This window comes from Sinocyclocheilus anshuiensis, unplaced genomic scaffold, assembly GCF_001515605.1.
Source record: "Sinocyclocheilus anshuiensis isolate Anshui unplaced genomic scaffold, SAMN03320099.WGS_v1.1 scaffold186, whole genome shotgun sequence".
NCBI classification, from domain to species: domain Eukaryota; kingdom Metazoa; phylum Chordata; class Actinopteri; order Cypriniformes; family Cyprinidae; genus Sinocyclocheilus; species Sinocyclocheilus anshuiensis.
In genome coordinates this window covers 1,373,599-1,392,296 of record NW_015542355.1, presented here as the reverse complement: position 1 = coordinate 1,392,296, position 18,698 = coordinate 1,373,599, and the positions used below count along the sequence as shown (strand labels likewise).

The 18,698-nt window shown below is 37.1% G+C and overlaps 1 protein-coding gene across 1 annotated transcript in view; it reads right to left on the bottom strand.

Annotated features, from left to right (window-relative positions):
- The window catches only part of LOC107691645 (lipoma HMGIC fusion partner homolog), a 28,257-nt gene extending 14,044 nt beyond the window's left edge, over positions 1 to 14,213 (bottom strand). Inside the window, exons 1-2 of the mRNA XM_016490377.1 lie at positions 13,827 to 14,213; positions 12,749 to 13,252 (exon numbers count right to left, since the gene is read on the bottom strand). Of these exons, the coding sequence (XP_016345863.1) occupies positions 12,749 to 13,133 (385 nt within the window). The 5' untranslated portion in view covers positions 13,134 to 13,252; positions 13,827 to 14,213. The remainder of the gene's footprint in view (positions 1 to 12,748; positions 13,253 to 13,826) is intronic.
- Positions 14,214 to 18,698: the final 4,485 nt, after the last annotated feature.

Sequence of the window (18,698 nt, the reverse complement as noted above, 5' to 3'; positions counted from 1 at the left end):
AAAGTAACGATACTCAAAAAGTGTACTTAAGTACAATACTCAAGTAAATTTACTTAGTTACTGTCCGCCTCTGCCAACTACTAAGTACATCTGAGCTCCATTTTTGGGTGAATAAAACTGAATAGTCTGGTGGCAATAGGATAAAAAAATAAATAAATAATAATATTTTTATTCAGCAAGGATACACTAAACTGATTGTCAAAAGTTGCAATAAAGACATTCATATAGTTACAAAATATTTCTATAAAAAAAAAATGCTGTTCTGTTGAACTTTCATCAAAGAATCCTGAAAAAAGTATTACAGATTCCATAAAAATAGCAGCACAACTGTTTCAACATTGATCATGTGAAAAATTTCTTGAGCACCAAATCACCACGTAAGAATGATTTCTGAAAGATCATGTGACATCGAAAAAAAGCAGTAATGGTTGATGAAAATCAAGCTTTGACGTCACAGGAATAAATGATTTTTTTTTAATAATTTTTGTTCGAAAATATTTTTAATTGTAAATATATTTCACAATATTACTATCACTGTCCAGTTTCCATAAAAATGTATCTAAATGTGTTCCAGTGTGTTACAGTTTCAGTGGGTTGAGCCATAAACCAGAGCCAGAATAGACTGAATGAAGTCAATCATAAGCTGAGAAAAGAACATTGAAGAACACTGTTTTTTTTATTATTCTCCACCCCTCTGACTCCTGTCCGTCTCCTACTTCTTTCCTAAAGAAATCAATGTAAGTATAACATTACCAATGCAGCCTGTCTTTTTAATGATTCAAATCCAATATCAAGTGAGATGTTTTTTGCATTTATTTTCTTACAATATAAAGCACACTTACAAAATGGAAAATCAATAGCTTTCAAATCAAGCACAGTAGGTCTATCGAACCTGCAACAACAAGTCGTCTTCAGTCAAAGCTCGCCAAAAAAAAAAAAAGAGTGCACATCTAGAGACTGGGACAGTGTGTTAGAAGAACACAATTGTGTTGTGTTAGAAGAACACAAAACATTTATCACTTATTAGGCAAAACACAATTATCTGTGATTTTAAAAATGAGGCATCCATAGATCTCTTGTAACTCATTGGTTTATTTGAAGACTTTCATAAAAATGAGTGAAAACAAATCTATGTCAAATCTATTGTCCGTAGTAAAGAAAATAAGTGCTTCAGGCGTACAATGTTTGTAAACCACTAAAGGAGGAAGTTCTAGCACATAAAGAAGCTTGTCTTCTCCTCATCTGACTTTCTCCACCAAGTACTTTTTAATCTATATATAACTACACTGGGCAAATTGCATCTCAATTACCAGAGCGCTATCTGTGAAGTGGCCTGCCAGGGATGAAGGGTTACTGCTGCCAGGGCTCGTCATGTCATTGTTGACTTCTGGGTTGCCAAGTCAACTGGTCAGAGTGTAGACAGAGTGTTCCAAAACTCACATACTTACAATCTGGAATTCTTCATAGTAATTACATCTATTTCTAAAAATTCTGACATCCTGTTGTCTCTATATGTGGGTGGGCAGGTGGATGTATATGCAGTCCAATCAAGGCTTATTGCCAGGAAGGGCAGTCCCGTCTTGTCAAAACCCAACACTGTGAAAACAGAGAAAGATGTGCACAGACTCGGACCTGCTGTTACAGATGGAATTTTCCACAGCTGACTGGCTTTTTTGGCAGCTTTCGTGATGAATTAGCTGCTGTTTGTTAAAGTCTGCATGAAAAGGTGCCAACAAAACGTGGACACAAAAGGGACCTGTAAAATAAAATGGTAAAGTAAATTTGAAGAAAACCCTAGAGTGCTAATTTAGAGTGTCCTTGCACCACTAACAAAACAAACCTGACCTAAGAAGATGTACTTTGAACACAGAGATGTGTGTCCATCTCAAAACCATCTTCTTGCTCTTCTCAAAATCCTTTTACTAAAAGACTGACAGACAGGGCATGACTAAAATTCCATGACAGCAACGTGTGAGAAGGCAATAAAGGGTGACTGGTCTCCAGACGACCCTTTCGCTCCTGCTTTAGGTTTAACCTTTGAACTAGGCCAATAAGGAACATTAGAGTAAAATAACAAGGCACTACAAAACTATTCTTTCTCCAACTGGTTTGAGCTATTAAAGCTTTGCTTTGGTGTTCCACAGAAGAAACAATGTCATGGGTTTGGAAAGACATGATAGTGAGTAATGAAGACAGAATTTTAATTTTGGGGGGAAATATCCCTTTAATAAAGCAGTTGGGGTGAGCAGCTGCCTAGACCAAAATGTCTGCACTGAGTTCCATCATAAACCTTGGCATTCAATCCCTAGACATGATTGACAGTCCTGAGCTCAGCTCAAGCGGCCGGCCAGCCGCTGCTATCAGCCTCGTGCACATGATGTAAAGCCGCACTGTCACCAACGCTGCTACAGAGTCAGACCACCACAGACTTACACAGACCATAATTCTTATTTCAATCAGCCAGAAAGTGAGGAACGAATAAAATGGTGAGAGAAAAAGACACAGAGGAAAAAAAGGCCACTGGTGTGTCCTAAACTAAGCTCATGAATTAATTTCCCTTCATAACAGCCAACAACAGCTGGGAATGTTTTCATGAACATAAATGTATGATTATTCCAAAAGCCTGTTCCTTTTTAAAATCACACAGCGGAAAACTTCACGATGTCACTGTGTGACGCAGGGAATGAATTAGCAATGCTGTTTAGAAGAACAGAACATGTTTGCTATTTAAAATAATATTATATTAAGTTCATAAAGGAGCAGTTAACACTGGGAAACACACTACCGTTCAAAAGTCTGGGGTCAGTAAGAATTTTTTTATGTTGATGAGAGACAGCAATATTGTGTTACAATGTAAAATAACTTCTTTCTATTTAAATATATTTTAAAATGTAATTTATTCCAGTGTGATACAAAGCTACATTTTCAGCAGCCATTACTGCAAACTTCAGTGTTACATGATCCTTCAGAAATTATTCTAATATGCTGATTTGGTGCTCAATGAACAATTCTTATTATTATCAATATAGAAAAAAAGTTGTGCTGCTTAATATTTTCTATTTTAATATTATACATTATTTTATGAATAGTAAATATAATCAAGTAATGAATTGTAATGAATGAATGAATAGTAAATAAAGTAAAAATCAACATTTATTTGACAGAAATCTTTCATAACATTGTAAATGTCTTTACTGTCACATTTGAGTAATTTAATTAAAAAGTTCTAAGTTTTGATCTTTGGCAAAATTTTGCAAGATTCGGCAAATTTCCCAAGATTAACATGCCATTGGAGTAGGAAATCTTATTTTTTTTAGTTTTGTTCATCACACAAAGCGGCAAACTTGCGGTATATTGTGAATAAGTCATATGGAGCACTTTTATAGTATATTTATGATATGTTTTAGTGATTCTGTGTCCTTTTTGTCCAGTCCCCATTTTTCGTAACTGCATAGAAAAGAGCAAGCAGCACATTATTCGATTTCCGTTCTTGCTCTATGTTCTGTAGAAGAAAGTAAGTCATAAAGGTGAGTACGCAACAGAATTTTCATTACATTGGCTTTGACAGCAACTGCAGTAGGCTAAAAAAAGAAACATTTACAGGTTGCTGTGGAAAAAAAACTAATACATATTTAAACTCAAGAAAGCAGTAAACTGAAAAAAAAAATCCTCAAAGCTCTAATGGTGGCTCAGACATAATACCTTCTGGTTGCAAGAGACTTGAGGAGATGAAAACTCTTCTCTACTGAGCTTCCTTCAAATGTGCCTGTGCCATCTGTGTGACTCCAAACCTTTCTTCTCTTCTGCTTTATCCTCAAAAAAATCTCCCTCTGCCACACTGTTGGATCGGTCTCTGAGCTAGGAAGGAAAACCATTTATTTCCTCTTTTACTGTAGCCAAAAAATGTCTGGTTTTCTGCTGCCACAGTCGTGGACCTTAGGACCATCTGGAAGCCTGGAACAGACCTGCATTCCAATCTGAGGGAGGGAGCCGAGCCGGAGAGGGACCACGCAGTGCTGGAAGTGGACTGAGCCAAGTTCGCCAAGGAACTTCTCAAAGTTCTTGAACACAGAGGCTCCTTTGTTCACATATCCATGGAAAGTTGGCTTTGTTTAAGAGTGCGTGTGCATATTTGTGAAAAGTTAATCATGTCTAGCTCATGCCCTCCTGGATAAGAAAAAACCATTGTGATAAGAAATTAAAGCGATAGTTCACCCAAAACCAAAAATTCGGACATAATTTTGTTACCCTCATGTTGTTCCAAACCAGTATAACATGTATTCTATGAAGGTAGAATGATGTCAAAAAGATTTGCATATGCAGGGTAAGAGTTGTGGAAGTGTACATAAGACTGTAAGCGTAAATTAAATTTAACAGTAAAATGCTGCAAATAATTTTTTCTTGCGCTTGAAACGCGATTTACACCTTTACAAAGCTTCTCTTGCGCATGCAAATTTAATTTATGCTTACAGTCTTATGTACACTTCCACAACTCTTACCCTGCGTATGCAAATCTTTTTGACGTCATTCTACCTTCATAGTATTCTTTCTTCTGTGGAACATAAAGTATCTCAGTGTTGTCAGTGGGGTCTAACATTGTTTTAACATAGCGGCATACCAAGCCACAAATCTTGAGTAATACTTCAGATTTATTTTAACAATAACATGTATGTAACATTGGGTTTGAAATGATTTTGTAATGATTTTAAATTTCAGTCACATCAACTCTTTTTAGTTGATTTTGGATGAATCGGTTGGTCCATTTTACAAAACTGAACCATCTGTCATGAAACAGACTTATCTGGTTCTCAAATTTAACTCCCTGACTGATTCAGTCAAAGCAGTTAATAGCTCACTGGAGGCAATGATTATAAGTGAATTTCAGTACGGACTAGCGCGCACACACACAGAGAGACGCGTTTCAGACGGCGCGTGAACACCGAGTTTATTCGTCTTTCGCATCTCCTCATGTTTGAACAGATTGCTGTGGTATATGAAGAAGTACTTAAAGTGTATGGAAAGCAAAGTTACAATGATATAAAATTAGTGTCAATAATTTTTTTTTTGTATGTTCACACTGATGTTAAAATGACATTTTCTGATTTGTGACATTACTTTTTATGTAATGCTAAAACACTGCTTGTCACTTTCAGAAGTTGTAGTGATTCTTTCTTTTCCAAGAAAGAATGTGAAACATATATAATATATAATTTTCATTTTTAAATATAATTGAAATTGAATTTACACACTTTAAGCAATATCGTATCGCATATCGAATATCGCATTTATTTAAAAAGGTATCGCATATCGCATTTTTCTTCAATATCGCACAGCCCTAGTTTCAATGAATAATTCATGAATGAAAGATCTCCTTCCAACACTTGTTCGCCTGACTCCGGAATATCAGGACAAACACACCCACAAAGACACTCAAAACAATGGGAACACAAACCTCTTTATATTCAACACACTATAGCAAACTCGTTCTGAAACACAAAGACTACAACACATTCTCATTTGTGACACTAATTATGTTTCCATCTCCCTGTTTTCATGCGCATTTTGAAGTATCGCATCATAAACGAGTGATGGAAATGCTAAATGTCTGAGGAAAAAAATCCCTTAATTCGCAAAAAAGTTTTTATGCTTAAGGTGGATTTTGACATCTGTGAAAAAGGGTTAATGCGAATAATGGAAATTCCTCCATGCACATCAAAGTAGTCATGTGACTTTGCGCTATGAGACGGCACAACCTGACTAACCAGCGGACCGATCTTGTTACACAGCATCTGAAATGTTGTTATGGTCATTCTTAAGTGCCTGAGCAAAGTCTGTCGTCAAAGTATTTCTTTATAATTGCCTCCCAGAACTGTCTTAAACGACTGCGTTCCCAAACAGCAGCATCCACCTCCGGAAGCAATAACTGCATTTATTGTGTTTCGTCTGCTCGCTCTGAGGTACAAGTAATTTATTATATAAGAACATTATTATATTCAGTGGCTTCTACTACTTTTCTTAGTGATATTTATTGCCAGTTTATCAGGAAGTGATGATTTTGTTCTCTTTGACTCGTTGGAAACGGTGCTTATTCGCAAATGTTTTAATGTTCAAATGTCCCAATTCCAATTCACAAACGTTTTATGCGATATTCCAAGTTAAATTCGCACCTTTGGATGGAAACCCAGCTACTGTCTGTATTTTCTGAAATATTGATACTAAAATAAAAACAACCTTTTTATTCATATTTAACTTTTTTAGTTTTGCAGTAGATTTTTAACACACACCAATATTTTAGTGTTACAAAAATATTCCTTTTATCTCAAGCCAAAAATCCTTCTTTGCATTCCATTTTTCCCTTCAGCTACAATAAGTGAGCAAATCGTTCCAGACTAGTGCTAAGCAAAGGCAAAGATTTTGTCAAGCTGAAAATGAAGTCATGCAGCTTTTCTTACAAGAATGTAAACACTTGCAAACAACCAGTCGAAGCCATGACCTACATATCCTTACGGCTGTTGTGTACAGTTTTGTCAAAGGGGCCGATATTGCAGCTGTTGGAAAGGTTTCTGAGTCATTTCCTTAAGGAGTCACGGAGGAATCATTTCTTGTAAACCGTGAGGGTTTCTTTATAAAAGTTGAGATTGGCTAGCTGATGGTGGGTGCCCTGCTGCTCTCACGTTGTTTTCTCTGGAATCTAAAAGTCTGCTTTGAGGATACCATCTCTCCTAAATATGCCTTAAATTATGTGTGTGGGTCAAATAACAAGAGAGAATAGAAAATGGCAAGTCTCCTAAATTACTCCTAAAGCCAGAACTGTTATTGCACATCTTGTCTAATGACCCATTTTATTTCCCAAAGCATAAAATATCCCTATGGCTGCACTACGTATTAAAAAGCTGTACACAAAAAGCTGTGATGAGAAAACACATACCAGTATTGAGACATTTCACGTCATGAAACTGCATCTTGATATCAATTTGTTGTGCTAGTATCTAGGCATATTTATTACTTTAAAACTCATATAGATTAAAGTTTAATTTCATACATTTAAAAAACTGTTGTGGGAGTTTCTGTCTTTCATTCTGCCATTTTCTTAGTTGAAAAGCAATAATCACAACACCTCCTCTATCATAGCATAGGTTGTGGGCAATTTTTACTTGCATGGATGCACAGTAGTACATCATTCAGGCATATTCTGGCATTTAATTTACCATAGCATACTATCATTTGGGATACACTAGGATAAACCTGTCAAAAAAAAAAGAGAGTCATATTTCACTTTACCACAAATGGTAAAATATATTTTGCACATAAAAAAATGAATGATTTATATATTTTTTGGATCATTAAGATTATTGTCATGACAATTAAGTACATTTCTCCTCAATTCTCATTACTGCAGTATAAAAAAAACAGTAATCCTCACATTATTTTCACATTTTCAAATTTCACATTATTGTAGTATTTGTTTTTCTACCTGTAATTTATGATTTTTTGTTAAAAAAATATTCTATACTTTATCGCAATTACAGAAATACAGAGGCAACATTCAAAATTAATAAACTATACAATCATTTGTTAAATTTGTTACATTATGAGATCATATAAAATAATGGGACACATGTAATGCATTAATGAACATTATTATTGTATTACACTTAAAATATATATATACATACGGATACATTACAGCAACGAAAATTTGAGGTTACATATGCTCAATAGTCATGAAAATAACATCGTATTGCAAAAAATCTTAATGGTTTTAAAAATAGGCTTTATAGCTTTTATGCTAAATAAAATAGCATTCTGATTTTGTGGTGTAATATATCTGGCCCTGTGAGATTTCTAATCTTGCATATCATTCAGGAAGGATAAAATGTGGATTGAAATTCAATCATAATGGGCTACACCCAATGGTGTCGAGTTTACAAGACATTATCTGGTAGACACTGCCTTTGATTTCTGTGAAGGACAGGAACAGATTTTCTTCACCTCTGGCCTGTTCTGTTCACTGTGTGTCACTCTCTCAGACTCTTTTTCTCCTATTTTCCAGCAACATTCCAAAAACATGTCAAACATTCCAAGGAGTCAACTAAATTTTTCAGACAGACAGTAGAGAAACTGACAGTGAGACATAGAGATGTGCACCAGTACTGGAGCCAGTAAGTCTCTTCCTGCTGCTGCAGCTGTCCCCATCAGCTGGATCCTGCCTGTCTTTCTCATTCACACCACCCTACGCTCTCACATCTTTCCATCCGTCTCTTTCCAAGCGCCCAGGGGTTGGCACTGGTCAGCTAAAACCAGCGTATACACCCTCAGCTAGGTCTGTTCCCACACAACCACAAATACACATGGCATGTTGCTCAAGCGTACACACGCTTCCGTTCACCGCACAAATGTACACGAAAATCAGCCGTTCTCAACACCCGGCCGTATATGCAATTAGAAACATTCCAGCGTGACTAATTCAATATTGTCAATTTAGATTTAAACGAGAGGGATTTACACAGCACACAAATGTGACATATGTGACATCCGAGCTAACAGAGGGAAAACAGGAGGCAAACTTTCACAGCTTCAACAATTTTGTACGTTGTGCAGTCCACTGTGACTGGACGTAAAGTCAAGGACACCTTTGGAGAAGTTAATTATTAGTGTGACACTTTGGCGGCCTAATGACTTAAAATACAAGCAAAGTGCCAGATTTTTGCAGTTGCTGAATTCAAACTTTGACAGACATCATACACATTTTTTTCAAGTTGCATTGACCCTCTGTTGGTATTCGTTGAAAGTTTACAGCTCAAGAGGTGAAAGCTTACAGTAAGACAACTGCTGCTGGCTGGATTACTGAACCGTCACATCTCAAAGCTCACTCGAGCACACGAACAGTCACAATTGTTGCCACCTGACTTATTTGTGTTTTCCTCAGGGTAAGGTTGTATAAGATTTCCCCACTGTAAGTATGAAGACGTGAACTATGGAATGAAGGGCCCACAGAAACACACAGGGCAATTAAGTCACAGCTGAACGTGAACTGGCCTTTTTTTATCACTTAAACAACTGAAGACAAGGTATTCAACAAGTGAGTACAGAGGACATATATATGCAAATACAAAAACATTTGAGATGTGTCATATTTTTTTATGTTTTTGAAACATGACTCTTATGCTCACCAAGGCTGAAATTATTTGATGAAAAATACAATACAAAACAGTAATGTTGTGAAATATTATTACAATTTAAAATAACTGTTTTCTATTTTAATATAATTTAAAATGTAATTTGTTATTGTGATGGCAAACCTGAATTTTCAGCATCATATCTCTGGTCTTCAGTGTCACATGATCCTTCAGAAATCATCCTAATATTCTTATTTGGTACTTAAGAAACATTTCTTATTATTATCAATGTTGAAAGCAGTTGTGCTGCTTAATATTTTTTGTGGAAACTATGATACACCTTTTCAGGTTTCTTTGATGAATAGAAAGTTTTTAGCATGCATTTGAAACAGAAATCTTTTGTTACATTATAAATGTCTTTGCTGTCCCTTTTTATCAATTTTATGTATCCTCGCTGAATAAAAGTATTAATTTAATGACCCCAAACTTTTAAACGGTAGTTGGTATGTATGCAGTAGTGATAATTCATAATGGTTGACTAGTTCTCCAACAACCAGGTCCTCAGATTTGACTATTAAGAGTTCCTTAAGAAACATGTCTTATTGTCAGGTGAGCCGAAAGCCATCCTAATCATAGGCTTCTATTAAGACTGATTAGTCTATTAAAAGTTAAGGCAAACCTTTGAAAATATGTAGTTTTGCACTTTCCTATTGTGAAGTGTGCCTGTATGGGATCAGGACATGCAGAATTCCACAGAAAGTCCATAGAAAGATATATAAATTTGATATCACATCGCATGTTAGTTTTAGAATATTTTGTTAAATTTGATAATGCTATGAGCTACTAATATCACATCGCATGTTAGTTTTAGAATATTTTGTTAAATTTGATAACGCTATGAGCTACTAATAGTGTAAAAGTGTAGTATCTCATCTCTTTTATCATATTTTATTGTCTAAATCCTTTCCCCAGAATAACTCTGCAGATTCTTGCCTGCAACCACTGCAGAAAACGCAAAAAAAAAAATAATAAAAAAAAAAAAGTGATAGACTCTAGTGGGCATAGTTATGGTTCAATGAATGTATTATTTTTCTTCTTCTACTGCGAAATGCATACAGTGCAGCAAATACTCAAAAGTAAAAAGAAAAAGGAGTAAGATAAGAAAGAGTATCAGAGAACAGACTTTTGATAAGGGCATAAGGCATTACATGAGAGAGGGAAAGCTTGGGAGAAATCCAAACAGTTGAATTTTGCATTCGCAACCTGTAACAAACTCATCAGGCAATGTCATTACAGCAAAGTGAGAAACATCTCCCAGGAGCTGAGGTTGTTCTGAAAGGATGTCCTCAGTATATCACTAATGTGATTAGAAGACATTAAAGAGTAATTGAGAAAACACCCAGATCCCACTGAGTCATATCGGCAGATCTCTCAAGCGAAAAAGACTAATTTCAAGGTCTTGGGTTCTCATTGGCCAGGATTCTGACAGTAGCCAGATGGATCCCATAAATCCTACAGTAAATTCAGTGTATGAAACACATGACTGAGCCGACTGTCTTTCAGGAGAGCGTGCGTGACGTATGCAAACATGCAACGGGTGCCGTGAAGCAAAACATGGGTGTGAGAGGAAATCCAATAGGATGCAGGAACCATAACATTCATTCAGAACACATAGGAAACAATATACTTCTCAAGTCTGACCTATTAACAAATAATATTCCCACCTGAAAAGGGCAAACTGAAGAAGTGATACACCAATGTGGCATCTGGCATCCGTCCCAGAATTAGTAAGTCCATAAGTAAGTCTCTATCGTCTTTACTGTATCAAGTGATAAAAACAAAGCAAAGTCACAGCCTTCTAGGACAAGGAAAAAATGCAAACAGGAAATATTTAGTTGCCCTTGAATAAAACATCACAAAGCAAGCAGGTGTGCGTATAAAAGTGTGTGTGGAAAAGTAAAGAGAGCACAAAGGAGAAGGGAATATGAAAGAGACATGAAAGAGAGAAAGTGTTGCCTACAGTCCCTCATAGAGAGGTCATGTATAATCAACCTCCATTATTTCCCATCTCTCTGAAATGGAGCAAAGTCACTGCTCTGAGGCAGGACAAAAGAAGAGAGGGTGATGCAAGTCATAAGGGACCGTGAGGGGCCCTCCTCCCCTCATATTCTGCTCATTACGAGGCCAATCGCTTCATAAGCACCTCGGTTACTGCCTCGCAAATATAAAGATCTCGTAAAAGGATAGTAACAAGAGCCAATTTATTCTACTGCTCCTGCTCTTTTTTTTTTTTTTACCTGTGCGTGTGTGTGAGCAAGCCTGGATTTGCAATGCACGTCCTCTTTCTTGACCATTAAAAGCTTATTTGGCCAGGACTAGTTTACCCTGAGGAGGTCAGGTAAATTTGTGCTTCGCAGACGTTTGAGCAAGCCCTTTTTTTCTCATTCCTTATTGAGCAATTTAAATTTTTCGGGCTAACTTTGGAGTCCTGTGAGAAATCGAATGCTGTCCGGAGAGGAATGCGTGTGATTATGGTATATTATTTTTCACAACGCTTCTCCTCATTTGCATTGACCTTTGGTGAATGCCGTAACTAAAGCTTAAATTTCTCGTTTCACTGCCTGGTGTGCCTTCATGATGGATTTAGACCTCTTGGCTGACTTCAGCTTGCCATCTGGGTAAAATAACGGTGGTTCAAGTACTGCTGGTATTGCATCTGATATAAAAAGCCCAGTCACAAACTAATCAGAAAGGCAACAGTAGTAGGAGCATCAGGTATGATTCTGTAATTTTGTACTCACCCTCATGTCATTCCAAACCTGTACAACTTTTAAAGAATATTTCTGTCCATAAAATTAAGGTCAATGGGGTCCAGTGTTTTTTGGATCCCATTGACATTCATTGTAAGGACCAAAACAATAACACTAAGACGTTATTCAAAATATCTTTTTTTTGTGCTTCACAGAAGAAAGAATGTCAGAGCGACATGAGGGTGAGTAAATGATGACATAATTTTAATTTTGGGGTGAACTATCCTTTTAATTAAATTAGTTTTAATTATGTAATTGTACATCCCATCCAAAATCAGTACATGAAATCATAGACGTTCTGTGTTAACAACTGTAATTCAATCACCGGTTGGAAAACCAATCCCATCCAACCAGTACTAAGGACATTAAAGGAAACTCTTGTTTGCTTTTCACTATTTGTTTAGTTACCAAACAGACTCAAACTGATTTTCACCATGGTGTAAGTTTGCTGTCTTGGCACAAATCAATAAGAGGTCACAGGCTCCACTCCTCACAGGATGACATGAATTGTAGCAACAGAATGTCAAAACAAGCACACCGGCTTTCACTAAGAGGATACGGTTGTCGTCATGCGTTATCGCTAAGAGCTGCTAAGTACTTGCATCTGGGAAAGACGCAAATGAAAGTGTGTTCGTAAAGTTGCAGTGTTTAATTTGAATATGCATTTACAAGCACATTCATCCATCCTTCTGACAACACATCTATACATCCAACCAATAAAATCCACTCATTCTGCCATCTATACATTCATTTATCCAACCATTTCACCATTTACCCATCCACTGAATCTCCAGTCAAGCTCCTTGTAATTGAACTCACCTCCCACAAACTGTATCCCTCCTGCCACACGTCCGATGGTGCGAGAGATTAGATCCGTAACACAGCATCCCATGATTGCAGTGAGAGCCACCAAGAGCAGCAGTCCGCAGCCTGCCCCCGTCACTACCGTGCAGATCCTCCACTCCAGACTCGGGATGCCCTGAAAGGAGGCATAGCGCCCACACTGCTCCAACATAACTGTCCCACCACGGGCCTCATCCCTTACGGGGTAGGAACAGCGGCGGAATGTTCCAAATGACACCGGCTTACCCATCTGCGACCCAAGCAGCCAGTATGGCATGAAGAAGCCTATGCAAGATGTGGCAGCACAAAGGAAGGACAACAGGGCCCACACCACGCCTGCACATGTAAGACTAGATGCCATCGCGCTCAGCTCAAACTTTCATATAGATGCGAAAGACACTGATTTCAGGTTGAGTGTGCATGCAGACCTCCTAAACCCACTGGCCTAGATCCTCCCGGCATCTTCCTGCTCAGTTACACCTGAGGAAATAGAAAAAAAGTGTGGGAGCATTGGTAAAACATTGGGACATCTGTTTCCAGCCATAAATCTGAAGTGACAAGCTCTTAAAATTGCATAAACTGAAAGGTGCTCACTTTCTCATGTAATTTTCTATCTGAAGAAACAAAGGTGAACATTGAGAGAGAGAAAAAAAGCTTGTGTACAAATCTTTTTTATGACAAAAACTTAATTTATACCATGAGTACATAGGGCAATAATTACAAAATAAAAAAAATTAATGATAAATTAACAAAAAATTCTGAAATGGGCTATATGTCCATTTTATTATGCATAACTATTATCCATATCTATTACGTGCTGTGTGACAAGACCTCAAAAAAATGAGATGAAATGAGATAAAATGGTAATGCACATATTGCACATACTTCCCCTCATGCATTCATAAACATTTTTATCTAAAATCTTGATGTTAGTAAAAAGAAAAGTTGACGGACACATTGTCAGTCATCTATCAATAACCATAAGAAATGTAAACAAAAAGGAAAGTCCAAAAGTGAGTCAGAAACTGATTCAAGCATGCGATAGAGATCTTACATGTCTGTGTCGCTCACTGTGTCCGATCCCACTTGCTTTCAAAAACTGAAGAGCATATATGACGACAAAATGCAGCGTATACTGTCTGTTTGCTTCTATCCGTTCCTGGGTTGCGCGTCTCTGAAGTCTTTAACTCCGCCGTCTACAGTCCACTTACTGCCCGAGCGCATGCACGTCTCTGCTCGGGACTAAACCGACCGAGTAGAAAAGCACAAGCTGAGGCACCAATCTCCAGATCCTCCGCCCAGGGGCTGGTCTGACAATAGCTACGCCGCGTTTCCAAAGACGACGCAAGACTCCGCCTGGCTGCCGCGAGCTATCTCAAAGTCCCTCATCAAAGTCAAAGTAATTTATTGTCATTTCTGTTCTCCGTGGGAGAAACGAAAATTTATAGGCTATAGAAACGACACGGTGTCTCCAGCTGGCATGGTGAAGAACATGAAATCTTTTTAAAGGGGTCATATGATGCTGCTAAAAAGAACATTATTTTGGTTGTAAACACAACTTAACCACTGATTTCTAGTTGTGTCCTCTTTTGGAAGGCCAAACAAAGTAGTTTCGTTTTCACAACGAAAGAGCGTCACACACCGCGGCCTTGAGTGAACGGCGTCCGGAGGCCTAGAGTGAGCCGCGGCATTGGCATGTCACCATATTCTAATTTGTTGAGATAGTGAATTGGTGGGTTTTTGTTAAATGTGAGCCAAAATCATCACAATTAAAAGAACCAAAGACTTAAACTACTTCAGTCTGTGTGCATTGAATTTATTTAATACACGAGTTTCACAATTTGAGTTGAATTACTGAAATAAATGAACTTTTCCACGACATTCTAATTTATTGAGATGCACCTGTGCTTGTGTTACACCATGAGTAGATTCAGTAGTTTCATAATTTCACAAATTAACGATAAATAGCCTAATGACAATAAATTCTCAAATTGAAACATAGGCCTGATGAAAACGCAACAATACGAATGATAGGCTAGTTCACATAAAATGCATAATTTACAGAAAACTAAGTAGGCCTAATTTCTGCGCCAAATGCTAAAATAGCGACGTCCGATTGGTGAACGATTCGTTCTTTTGAGTCGGATCTTTTCAACGAATCGCTTGAAGCAGTGCACACATCGGACTGAACATCGCTCCGAGTCCGAAGGACATGTCAGTCGGTTCTTTGAAATGAACTGTTCGAAAGAATCGATTCGCGTTAATGAGTCCCAGCAAATCCCGCCCCAGACTCACAACATTGGCTGAGAGCTGCATTCTAAACTTACACTGTTCTTTCACCCTCACTCTAAAAAACACTGGGTTAAAAACATATGTTAAAAACAACCCAATTTGGGTAGTTTTTAATCCAAGGGCTGGGTAAATACAGGACAGAACACATGTTGGGTTAATTTTACCCAGCAAGTTGGGTTGTTTATTTAACCCAGCATAATAGTTTGATTTAACCCAGTTTATGGGTTGATTCATTTTTACTATAATAAGATACTAGCTTATTTTTTACTTCAGATATTAAATAATGTTTACAGATTAACTTAAATCCTCTAAACTTTTGTAAAATACTCCACACAACCACTGGTTTGCATGATAACGTCCTTTATTTAGGCCTATATCATTTACAGTATTGTTTATATCAGTTTTAATACGTAGGCTATACATATTGCCTATATTTAAACTAGTTTAACAAACATTATAAGTAAAAATTAAATATTAAACAGAAGTAATTCACGTGTAATCAACCAGTCTCTGTTATTCTGTTTCCACCGTAACGGCGCTGGTTCTCGTGCCCGAGCTGGAGTCGTGTTCGGCAGGGAAATGCTAACGGCTAAGACCGCCAACCTGCATTTCACTCTTAACCGAAATATGTTGGCAACTGCCTCCATAACCTGCCCATAAACAAACAGTAAACAGCTCTGAGGACATATTTTAACATCAAAAGTATTTATATTCTGTATCTTTATGAATAAAATAGTTTATTTTACGCAAAGCATCAGGCTTTTCCATCACGCGAAAAGACCGGCCCGACGCTCGTTTAGTTGACTCACACCGCAAGCCTGTATGATGCATTGTTTATATCGTTTTTAATAGGCTATACATATTGCCTATATTTAAACTCGTTTAACAAACATTAGAAGAAAAATTCAACATTAAACAGAATTGATTCACGTGTAATCGACCAGTCTCTGTTATTCTGTTTCCACCGTAACGGCACTGGTTCTCGTGCCCGAGCTGGAGTCGTGTTCGGCAGGGAAATGCTAACGGCTAAGACCGCCAACCTGCATTTCACTCTTAACCGAAATATGTTGGCAACTGCCTCCATAACCTGCCCATAAACAAACAGTAAACAGCTCTGAGGACATATTTTAACATCAAAAGTATTTATATTCTGTATCTTTATGAATAAAATAGTTTATTTTACGCAAAGCATCAGGCTTTTCCATCACGCGAAAAGACCAGCCCGACGCTCGTTTAGTTGACTCACACCGCAAGCCTGTATGATGCTTTGCATAAAATTGAACGATATACAGCACAGTAAACATTTTATAGATAAAATAAAATGTACACAAACCTGTATTTTACCAAAGAAATGCATCAATTCAGTGGTGCTTAGAACCGCTCTCTCCTGAAGAAGACGCAAAATCCCCACGATAAATAACTCAAAATTTGGATTTAAAAAATTACCCAGGATTTTTAAAAGATTTTTTTAGACCAGCTGGTTTAATTCATGTATAAACAATAATTAAGAAAGTATTTTAAAGCTTTTTTTTTAAGTGAACATCATATGCACCTGACCTGACAAAAGAAAACTCTTCAATCGAAACATTTTTAAAAGGTATAGCCTGGACATCAATCTCATTTATGCTGTCATACTGCCTAAATGGCACATAAAAACTGATGTTGCATATCAAAATGGGTCTGAGGGCAGCAACGACCTTCATGATCAGACAGAGGGAAGGGTACACTGTCAGCAGCTCTTCTTGATCCATTATTATAATTTCTCGTAAGCAGTGTGTCTCTGGTGGCATTGGCTGATGTGGCTGTAATGATGTTTTAGTATTCAATATTTTCACTGCTGTTTCATACATTTTATTATAAACCAAAAGCAACATCAGAGATCCACTGCATGTTAAATCAGTTCTGACCCTGATGAGAAATGCAAATTGGGGGAGCCCATCTCTTCTTCTTTCCCTTGTGTAAAGTGATGTAGCCGTAAGCAGTCATGCAGAATTCATGGAAAGTGCCTCTTGCACATGAAATAACCAGACTGAAAGATCTTAATGTTTGATATGTATGCTGTGATACAGCCTAGTGGTTAAAGATCTGGGCAGCATCTTCTACAGTGGGATATATTTCTATCAAAGACTATGCAGTTGAGCCAGAACGTGAATCTGGGCTGAAATCTCTCAATCAAACGTTAGAGAGAGCACAATCTGAGCAGTTCAGACAACCCTCTGATCTCTGTTCTAACTATTTGTTTAAATCAGGTCTGCATAAAGCCTTTTAGATAGATGGATCATTTAGCTTCTCAATGGACCATGGGCATACAGAAAAAAAAACACTCAGAATGCAAAACTCTTTTGCACCTTGAGATCGATTGAAATATTTGTGACCATATGTTTGTATACTTGATGTTTTTCCCCGATATTACTGAATTAGGTTACTCAAAACACACAAACACTTTGTGTCTTAATAGCACAAACAAACAGAAAAAGGTGCAAAATTTCAGGTTTAATTAGGGTTTAGCATATTAAATAAAAGCAATGTGGTTGTGCTTAAAATCTGTGTGCAAAAAAAAAAAAAATCTGTATTCGATTTTTAACTACCACGTATGCCTGCTTTCATTTGACCATTTTAAAATGTGTTTAACGTCACTTGTTTGTCTACTAAAATCTTAATTTTTGCAACATCTGTCATTTTTTAAGTTATTAATATTTGTATTAATTATTATTAATAAACATTTTGTAATAAAATTAACATTAAAACAAGAAGTTAATTATATTTATTAATAATAAATAAATCCATCACATGACTGCCTTTTAGTCATGGGGTGTTGTGTAGGAAACAGTCAATAAAAGGCATTTAGCAGCTACTACATATAATGATATAACTTTAATTTATGATATTTGTGTCCTGATAGAGTTATGGCTCCATTAGCTCTTATGATTAATTGAGCACCAAATCAATTTGCAGAAGCCATATTGCTTTCCGCCTGACTGATCTGATTTCAGCACAATATTCAATGAACCCAGTAAGCCAGATGTCTATTACAAGTGTGAGGAGACTTGTGTTCAGCTCATTGGAATTCACCTGTATGTCACAGATGTATATGACAGTAGTTAGAGTAATTTAGTGCCAGGCTGACATTTACTATCCTCGTAAATGACATCATATGGATTTTGTAGGTGTGAACTGAGATCTCGCTGGCGTGTCTCCATTTAAGCACCTGACTTCGATGGCAGTTTGTGACCTGAGGGAAAAAAGACGCTCATCAAAACCTGTGCATTATAATTATACTTTCGGTCTCTCTCCCAAGCCGTGCACAGGATGGTTATGAGCAAAAACTTGAGTCAAAACTTCATAAGAATCATGTTAAATAGTCTTGCTTTGTGTGGTGTAGTTGCACCATGCTGCTTAAACTGACACGTGATCCACCAAGACACCAAAACTGTTACCTGCTAATGATGAGGAATCTCACAAAATAAGTTAATGAGATCTCACAGTTTCCTACACATTTACCTCATTACTGTGAATACTTGACGACAGAACAGTCTTCTTGTGAGAAATTCATCATTGAAGCTGACAACGAAAGTTACTTTACAGTGATTGTCATTGTCATTCCCTTCTTCACTGAATTGAGCCAAGATTAAGA